General features: G+C 32.4%; 1 protein-coding gene across 13 annotated transcripts in view; it reads left to right on the top strand.

The window, feature by feature from the left end:
• Positions 1-10,746, top strand: part of LOC110454713 — a 30,960-nt gene that overhangs the window by 3,827 nt on the left and 16,387 nt on the right. For 7 of the 13 annotated variants that reach the window (XM_021504379.1, XM_021504376.1, XM_021504377.1 and 4 more), the window contains 8 exons: positions 4,680-4,835; positions 5,324-5,350; positions 5,660-5,707; positions 6,363-6,431; positions 7,463-7,498; positions 7,959-8,006; positions 9,997-10,020; positions 10,424-10,453. In XM_021504379.1, coding sequence (XP_021360054.1) covers positions 5,330-5,350; positions 5,660-5,707; positions 6,363-6,431; positions 7,463-7,498; positions 7,959-8,006; positions 9,997-10,020; positions 10,424-10,453 — 276 coding nt within the window. In that variant the 5' untranslated portion in view covers positions 4,680-4,835; positions 5,324-5,329. Of the gene's footprint in view, positions 1-4,679; positions 4,836-5,323; positions 5,351-5,659; positions 5,708-6,362; positions 6,432-7,462; positions 7,499-7,958; positions 8,007-9,996; positions 10,021-10,041; positions 10,454-10,746 lie in introns of those variants that run through there. The other 6 variants (XM_021504373.1, XM_021504372.1, XM_021504371.1 and 3 more) reach the window with 6 other exon arrangements.

Below are 10,746 nucleotides of genomic sequence, written 5' to 3'. Positions count from 1 at the left end.
AGCTATCCGTTCTCCCTTGGGGAGGGGGTAAAGTTTACTATAGTTTATATAGGGAAATAACACTTTTGGGTATATTTTGACAACTTTCTGTAGGAAATTATTTTTACTTGGTGAGAATTATCCTTGGAGGTAGATGGTTTCAAATTGTAAAATTGAGATTCCTACCCCGACCCCTGGGGCCAGGGCGGGGCCCCAAAGGGAAAATTAATCAATATTTCAAAAATCTTCTTCTCCAGACTCAGAGGTACTACAGTGATTTTCTCTACGTGGAAAGAAAGATCATCAGGGGCTTTACTTAAATTGTAAATTTCAGGACCCCCGAGCTATCCGTTCTCCCTTGGGGAGGGGGTAAAGTTTACTATAGTTTATATAGGGAAATAACACTTTTGGGTATATTTTGACAACTTTCTGTAGGAAATTATTTTTACTTGGTGAGAATTATCCTTGGAGGAAGATGGTTTCAAATTGTAAAATTGAGATTCCTACCCCAACCCCTGGGGCCAGGGCGGGGCCCGAAAGGGAAAATTAACCAATATTTCAAAAATCTTCTCCTACAGACTCAGAGGTACTACAGTGATTTTCTCTATGTGAAAAGAAAGATCATCAGGGGCTTTACTTAAATGGTAAATTTCAGGACCCCCGAGCTATTTGTTCTCCCTTGGGGAGGGGTAAAGTTTACTATAGTTTATATAGGGAAATAACACTTTTGGGTATATTTTGACAACTTTCTGTAGGATTTTTTTTTTTACTTGGTGAGAATTATCCTTGGAGGAAGATGGTTTCAAATTGTAAAATTGAGAATGCTACCCCAACCCCTGGGGCCAGGGCAGGGCCCCAAAGGGACAATTAACCAATATTTCAAAAATCTTCTTTTCCAGACTCAGAGGTACTACATTCATTTTCTCTGCATGGAAAGAAAATCATCAGGGGCTTTATTTAAATTGTAAATTTCAGGACCCCGAGCCATCCGTTCTCCCTTAGGGAGGGGGTAAAGTTTAATATAGTTTATATAGGGAAATAACACTTTTCGGTATATATTTTATTCATTTTCAGCAGAAAATTACTCAAACTTAGTCAGAATCATCTTGGGTTAATGAGAGTATTACTTTGTAAAATTGGGATTCCTGCCCCATCCCGAGGGGCTAGGGCGGGGCCCCAAAGGGAACATTTACCAATATTTTCAAATTCTTATCCATTGATGACATGTCAAGTATTGTATTTCACTTAGTTTACATGCTGATTTCCACATCACATCTAAACAATAAAATAAAGCTACCAGTACCTATGATATAACTCAGGCGACCGCTAAGGCCCTTGGGCCTCTTGTTAATATATTTCAGAGAAAATTCGACTGTCATCTCCATTAGGAGATACTTTTGACATATTTATGCATAATTTGGAAAAACGACACTAACAAAATAACTTCTCCGTGATGTTGCTTCAAGTAATGCTAACTAACCGTTAGATGTTAAATTTTGTGTGGAAAGCCATTAGTAGAATAAGTGCATAAAATTGGGGTATGCACTTATTTAGATGTATATAGAATGTCCAAAATATTTATTGAATACAACAAATAGGAAACTTTAAATATCTGTCAAAAGTCTAACCTGAAAGATTCACATGAACAAAATATATACTGTAGGTAGGTGTAACGGAAGCTAGGCAAAAATATACAAAACACAAATTCAGATGACATCGATAATATCTGCACATGAAAAGTAGACCTCTATCACCTTTGTGAACACATTATACTAATTCATACCATAATTAATCGGCAAAGTAAGTTACACTGATGGACAACATATCAAAACATCAGTCATATGAATGCGTTAGGGGAAATACAATTTAAAAAAATATTCTCGATATTTCGACAAAAGGACATATTTGGACTTAATTATTTTTTGTTTCTTTGCTAAAAAAAAATAAACTTCAAATTACGTATAGCTAAGTTTAATCATGCTTAAGTAAGAAAATTAAAAATTAAACCAACCTTTTCTTTGATGTAAAGAATGTTGAATTTATGTAATGAACTGGGAAGAATTTTTTATTGGAATCCAGTACAAAAATAAAAGTTGCAATTGGTTTGTGTCTCTGTTGCTAATATTTATAATTTATAATTATTTCTAATCATTTCAATAGTTTGAAATTCCTTTATATCTTATGATAAGTTAGTGTTTATACCTAAATAAATATTGATAATTGGATATAGAACATTAGGCTTAGTAAATTCCACGTCCATAGAACATTTATCGCAACAAAAAGATTCCATAAAGATAATTTAACTACTGTTATATTATACTTCAACGTATATCCTTTTCATTGTCTGGTAGATATATGAAGGTTAAATAATCACAAACATAATATCTATATACGCTTTAGCGCTTTCATTATTAATTTCACGGTTTACACATACAAAATTTAGCTACACATATATAAAAGTTATGATGTCAAAAGTAATAGGTTTAATGTGTATGGTGACGTAATCATTATAATAGTCTATTCAATTTCGGTTTTTATTTCTTTATGTGCATTATAATGATATATAATACACATTTGTATAACAATTATATCTTGACACATCGTACCTGCAAATTCCCCGTGATTCCATATACCTGTAAGCACAATAAACATGTATATTATTAAAAGTCATTGTTGATAAGTGAAACTAATTTTAACGTTATTGATATGCTACCAAATTAATTAAAAAATCATTATCATTAATGAAGGTTAATGCTTGCACGATCTGTGATAATACAATTAGTTTTCTTTTTATAATGTTACGCAAACGCATGAGTAAATGATAAGAGATAAATACGAAATTTGTGAATTATTTTATGCAAATATACATACATAATTTGTACATGTGAAAGGCGAAGGTCAGGCCCTATAATAGTAGAAATGAATGTGGTTTGGTTTAAAATAATAAGAAATGGAACAAATTAAAGACACGACAGCACTATGAGCGAAAGTAATATATTATGAAATTAAAACTAATGCAGTGTGCAAATATCCACGTTTCTCGCATTAAGCTAGATTTCCGCAAAATTATCCATTTGCCAATTTGTATATGACTTATAGATAAAGAAAATGCATGTAATCCCAATGCAATAAATTCCACATCAGTTCAAAGAATCACAATGTCAACATTTTTACAAAGGGGGATTTTTACTTTCACATCATAAAAAGAATATTTGTTTTCCTAGAGGGACCCCAATATAATGCATATATCCCTTCTCCGAATAGATTGTGATAACTTACATATTATGCAATAGTTACAAATGTAATATACTTCATGAAATTGTTATGAGGGCTTATATGAAAAACAGACATACATGATGGTATTTGATATGTATATAGAATACTCATCATGTATGTATTTAACCTTAAATTACATATATCATTCCATTTAAGTTTGACATGATAGTGTATGTTTCAATGTAACAAAAGGCTCAAAGTGATGGTATGACACAACATTGTGTGGAGAGTGTGTTATTTCTGTTCAGCAGTACCCGTATTAATATGATAGCATGCAAGATTTACATTCAGTAAGCATGGTTATCATAACAATATTCTTCAACGTAACGTATATGATATGTTTTAGAACACTTTTTAAAAAAATGTTCATCACGTAAGTTTTAATAAACTTTAAGCAACTTTTCCTTCCCTTCCCTAACAGTGAAACAAATATTCGCTTAATCTATACTTTGTAAAGGCATCCATTTGCCATATATATATATTGCGAATGTTCTTTTTAAGTCGTCAACAAGTCGAGGACAACCGATCCCCTATCATATTACTCGGGCAATGTCAAAGCTCATTCCACTTCCTTGTAGGCCATATCTATTTCACTTGATTTAAATATAGACACCCGTTTTGCACTTTAGTGCTTAGTCATTGAGGTAATATGCATAGTAATTATATATTGGTGTAATTAAATTCCCACGGCAACATCTTTATACTGTTACAATAATTTAATGACATTATAGATATTTGTGATTTGTTTGTTTAATTTTTTTTTTCAACTGTCCATCGCAATATAATAAACCGTAAATTTCGATGGATTTCGCTTGTCATTTAAGAAGAAAAAACAACAATAATAAAACACACAAGCAACAAACAAACCTTAGCATTATTATTTGAAATACAAACGTCTTGATGAAATGACGGTACTGATGAAATTAATACTTAACACTTGAATGCTGTCTAGAAATGCACCAAATACATGTACTCCAAATAAAACACTACTGAAAAATATTTGGACTTTAATATGAGACTTATGCCTTTTATATATTTCTTCAATTCTATGTATCTATACTTTAAAATGATTCTAAATACAAAATATTTTACATTTTGTGTTTTTCAACGAATCGTTTTCTGCAGACTTTTTTTAGTAAAAAAAACATTTTTCTAGATATTGTATATATCACATAACACAGTTATTTCAACAAAATGAGCACATATCTTGCTCGTTGATACCATCTTCTGATTTAGGTTACATTTTGGAATCTGATACGTTAGTCGTAGTCGCCAATATGTTAAATAGGAAAGCTCCGAATCCCACTACCGTTCTCGTTTTCCTAAATCAACTTTAAACGATAAAATATTCCTCCTCCTGTCTTCAAACAAACCAAGTTTTTCCTCTAACATTAAAATCATGTTTTGCTTATTTCATATTCCAGGTGTAATCAAGTATGTCTAATAAACAATCGATTGACCTCAGATAAGAACTGCAAAAGGAATTATAACAATTGGATGTAATAAAAAAACAGCCATGATCGGAACCTGACGTGACACTAGGGAGAACCTGCTTGAAATAGAGCCGTCTTCCAAAAAGGGTAAACTACCTACGTAACCAAACTGTCATATAATGATGACGTCTATAATTGGGACTTTTTCGAGACGTTATCCATATACCTCAAGTAATTACAATATGGTTTTAATAGCGTTATATAAGTCGATGCAATGCAAAATATACAATATTTAGAAACGAACAACAATCCTCGATGCTCTGTGCATTTTGTTTTGGCGATTTTCGTACGTTCCATCTTGCTTCATGATAAAGCAATATAATTTCATGTAATATGTAACGTAACAAGAACAGACATTCAGTTCGTTTAATATGACGTTATTTAGAAAGAGATATTGAATCTCGACTTTTGTCTTGGTCAATATTTCTTTCGTGTATTGTTATTTCAACGAATTCACTCCAACAAAAGTCCATCATTGCTATTGTGCAACATTTCCCTTAATACGAATAACAAGTACTTATGTATATTGACCAAGCAGAAAATATTTATACTTATGTTTTATTTACTTTTTATAGAAGGGGATGGAGTTCCTAAAACCGGAGGTAGGCATTCGCTTTTATATTTATTCATAAATATGTAACTAATATCACCAGTTTACATCCATAAGAACACAAAACGTGTCAGGGCTAAATAAACCAATACGTATACTAACAACGAAAATTTTAGAGCAGCGCCATTGCAATTGTGATCCTAGGTGTTTTTTATATAAAGGATATGTATATCTTAGATATCAAAAAGACTATACATCTCAATAAGGTAACAGAAATAATATATTTATTTATCATTTATCAGTTATGTAACAATATTTTTAATTATATGGAAATGAATGTGACTGCCTTGTTGTGATACAGGAACATGGAATTTCAGACGGTTCGAGTTTAAGCAGTGAAAGTGAACAGGTAAGCTGATAACTGTTATTAAAACGAAATAATAATTAAATTGAAATCTAGATGGCTTATTCTTCAGGTTGTTCATTTCATCGTTGTCTGCTGTGTACTCACAGTCCTAAAAACAATATTTCACATATATGTGGAGCCGCAAATAGCTGTGACGTTGCAATATGAACTAACCTTTTTCTCGTCTGTTCAAACATTTTTATGAAATAAATATGGCATATCCATGTTGTCTCACATTTTTATTTCATTTATACACACATTTCTGTAAACATACAATGTCTTACTTGAAATATAGAGGTCTTGTACATGTAGACACATGTGCGTAGGAAACAGTTGACATTACATAAATGTATGCTGTTATCGATAATAAAAAATGAAAAATAGAAATGATATGTAGAAATTTCATAATTATAAAATATTATGGTTATGGAAAACAAAGTTACTTCTTTGGAGAACATGTTGAATGTTAAAAATGTTTTTTTTAGAAAAGATATGATTTACAATTTTTACCTGACAAAATTATCCTGATAAACCAGAACAAGTTAGCGACCCGAACAAAGTGATCCCGTGCCTATACCTAAATGTTAACTATCCAAATAAATGCGTCGTACTCTTTATCACATATTATCAAGTACCTGTTATGTTACATGTTCCGCAGCAGCTAGGGGTCTATAACAGCGAAAAGGAGGACAGTATTCCCCGCTGGAGCCCTGCTGAAGTTTATGAGGTATACAAATACGGAAAAACAAAGAAAGAAACAAACAAACAATTGAAAAATATTACCTGTGTTTGTCTTATATTCATCTTTAAAGATACAAGGTGATGAGCTGTACTGGTGGACGTATTGGTACCAGGTATTTGCCGCAACCAAACAAACCTAGAATAATCCCTCCTGAGCAGTCGCAACGTTTATAATAAACACACATAGCTCATTGTTTAAATGTAATTTAAAACTAACTACATTCGATCTAATTATTGAAATTGATATAATTAGTGGGTTTTGTTTTGCACATCCCCTTCCATTGCTATGACCAAAATACATTTCTGTCTCTTTGGCCCCAAGGATCACATATGAGTGCTAGACACATCTGCATAGTGCTGTGATATTCCTATTTGACATAGCGTATATATTAGCATATTTTAAAAGATCCAATCACCAACGTCAGTCTAACGTTCATCCATATAGAATATGTTAGTCATTACCTTGGCTTTTTCGCTCAATGAATTACTGTGATGGATAAAATCCCTTTGCTTAACCTTAGGTAGGCGCTATATTTCTTGCTTTTATTCATATTATTTCCAAACTATTGACGTTATCCGAAATATTGAGTGAACATAATACACATATATCGCTTCAAATTAGATACATGTAGTAGGTATCAAGTATGTCTACATTATACACATACTAATGTGCAGAGTATATCTTAATTACAACTATTAAATTATAATTGTAACATTTTTTATTTTCATATTTAGTCTAATATGTTCTCCATTTTGACACAGCAATTGACAATCTGACCGTGAAAAGAGGTGAAAACAACGATTTAAGACATATTTGAACAGCTTTGAATTAAGCAATTTCAATTTGCCGAATGTTTGAAAATGAAACATATATATCATTATATTTCATTATACAAAGCTGCTGTTATTCAACATAAACACCACGACAGTGCATTTAATTGAAATGTTAAAGGTAAATTGCTCCCTTATGATAAATAAATTGATGGAATTTTCATATCATTTTGGGTTTTTTAACAGCAGGATGTCCAGCTGGAAATCAATGCTATCAATGAGGTAATCAATTCTGAAAACGGATTTTTGTTCGATTTTATAAAGTAAAAATGTATATCTAAAAGGATCAAACAACATATTAGTATGCTATATGTTTCATCCATTTATCGTAACTCAGCACAAAACAGGCCTAATTGATTTAGATTGAAAATCAAAACCGTTAACTTTAATATTGCATATCACATAGTTTTATAATACAAAAACCCTCATATGGTTGAAAGACTTCGCCACAATACCAACACCATTAAGGCGAAAATACCATTTTTTTGTTTTTATATTTTACTGGACGGACTTTATCTTAAAAACCATATGTTGAACAAGCATTGGTAAAATTTCCAGAGAAATACAATCAAATAGTTAGATGCATAGATTCGTATTCAATTGCTTCTACAGATGTCAAAAAGGATTATTGATTTGAATTCATTGTATTGTGTCTATCTTTTGATACTTTTTATCAATACAGCACCAGCAAAACAATGGGGACGGTAATACTAGCATCAGCAGCGATGAGGTGAGTGCAATTGACACAAAATATAACCAATACAGTATGCAATCAACAGATTCAGCTGAAGACTAAAATGTATATGACACTGGACAGGTATTTCCATACGTTTTCCAGTGTTAGATATATTTTTCTCTTACCCTGGACAGGTGTATCCACACTTTAACCGGTGTGTGATATCCTTTTCTCACCCTAGGGTTGAGACGGGGGAATTTCCTTATTCATAACAATGCTATGCCGTCACGTCAACAATACAATAACGTCACGTCAACCCTGAATTTAGTCTGTAACGTAAACATTATATATGATACATGATAGGTGAACTGGATAAGAGGAAAAGAATCATTCAACTCCTTGAAAATGAGAATGGGAAGTCTCAACCCTCGGGGTAAGATTCTTAAGTTGCCAAACACTTGGCAAAGCCTCGTGTTTGGAAACTTAAGAATCTTCCCCCTCGGGTTGAGATTCCCCTATCTCAACCCCAAAGGGGTGAGTGATTTTATTATTCTCCCGCCCTTCGCACGTGCTTTTCCGTTCTTTGTAAGGGAAAGATAAACCTTCTTTACCAACTTAGGAGAAACAACTCACGTACGCCAAAACATCACTATCGCGTTATTACCTAATGCAGTGAAACCAGGGAAGCGACATTAATTTTGTCACTTGATGATTACGCAATGCATTGGATACACCAATCGTATTTTTACGGTAGAAAATTGTGGGATTAAACCAATTCCTTTCTGATGCAGACAGACTCTCAACCCTCGGGATAAGAACTTTGAAGTTTAACTTTGTGTACTATTTCAAAATTCTAACCATCGGGTTGCGATTTATCTGTTTACATCACATAGGATTACATGTAAAAGATAGCATTGTCTTGAGTTGCCAACACCCAGCTTGCATCTGTGTTTGGCAACTTCAGAGTCTTTCCCCTCGGGATGAGATCACCGAAAAAGTGGATAAATATTTCATCAATCTTTGCAAAACCATTATCGTCAACTACCTCTAAATGACAACGCATTGAACTGTTTTATCTGTCATCTTTGTCTTGCAATATAATACTGAAGTGTCACTAAAACCATAAATCGAGCTGAAAATCAAGAAAACTAGAGCAAATTATTGATTAAGGTAAGATTTAACGGAGACACTTAAAAATGTGCAAGGAGAATGAGACAAAGGCGTTCCGGAAGGTTAAGCGTCTTTGTTTTGTCGATGACTCCCGCAATGTAAATCTTAGTCGAATCTAAATAATGTCACACCAAATCGGACAGTGACAGCAAAATAACAGGACACACTAATAAGCAAAATCCAAAACATCGAACTTCATATCACTCAACAAAATATCAAATATCCCTTCGGGATCCTCATGGCGACCATAAAACTTTTCCAAAATCTTTCTAAACCGGCATCTTTGGAAACCCTGTGTTGTTATATCAAGATATACGGAGCAAGCTCTTGAGTACCGAATCAACTGCGACACGTAAACACCGTGGGAAGAAGAAGTTATACTTTTCAGAAAGGAGAAGTTTACCAATTCGAAATCGTCCCGCTTCTCATACAGTGCGTTGTAAGTACACTAAGATCGCGGAAAGCGTCATCAGTTGAATAATCGGTGATTTCCTTGATTTCAAGCTCAGGAGAGTATATACGATCGATGTTGTCAATGAATGTTTTGATTTCTTAATAAGCTCATCAATTAATTAAGCTGCATATGAAAGCAAAAGTGGGGGAATATTTTGTTTTCTTAAATTCTGCAATTAATAAATTAATAAACGAACATAAATAATGTATAATGGTCAATATATTATGATATTATTTTGTTTTAAGATATATGACATTATGGCTTATATACTTTTATGCTTCTCTCCCGGATTTTGGTCGCCTATCAGAGTATATTTACTTATAAATTCTACTAGATTGATTTAGGATTTTTGACGTAAAATATCGTTGTACATGAACTGTTTTTTTTTTTATTTTTATTTATTTATTTTTTTTTTTACAGGGTATCCACAGTCTCAAATCAAACGTTTGTATAATTTACTTCAAAGTTAATTCCAATTTCATTGTGTCTAGTCAATGGAGAAAATATGATACTCATCAATTCGCAAAGTCCATAATATTAGTTTTTGATAAACAATACGTTTGCAAAGGGGAACATCAACTATGCCGAGGAAGACAATATATTTAATCACAAAGCTATTATAAAATTGCTGATATTGCATTACTATTTTTTCAAATCTGGTGATACAAGTAACCTTTTTTCTGATGTATTTGTTTAGCATTTTAAATAATCTTTATTTTATTGTATATGACTTTTCGATAAGTAATTTTAAAATGCGATGAATCGTTCACGACAATGTTGCCATTCTTGTCTCAACTTTGATGAGGCTTGAATAAATGTATTCATTAAAGATATGTTTATATTTCAGAATAGTGAAACTGATCCGAAAATAATTCAAGTACGTAAACAACGTATATCAGGTTTAGTATTTTCAACACCATTATTTAAGTAATCTGATACAACATACACTTTCAATTTGTAAAATACGTCTTTTCGTTCCACTAATGAAAGAGATTACTTTTACACCTGTACTACATGTAGGTTACATTTTTCGCTATTCACTGTAAGTTTAATATACTAAACTTTATTAATAGTAAGTTTGGTACATTGGACACGTCATGCAGATTCAGTTTGATACACGAAGGCTGGTTCGTATATGTTTGCTACAGTTACATAAAATGTAGCATGCGA

Source organism: Mizuhopecten yessoensis, unplaced genomic scaffold (genome assembly GCF_002113885.1).
Source record: "Mizuhopecten yessoensis strain PY_sf001 unplaced genomic scaffold, ASM211388v2 scaffold8035, whole genome shotgun sequence".
Classification (NCBI taxonomy): domain Eukaryota; kingdom Metazoa; phylum Mollusca; class Bivalvia; order Pectinida; family Pectinidae; genus Mizuhopecten; species Mizuhopecten yessoensis.
This window is presented reverse-complemented; position numbering and strand designations above follow the sequence as displayed.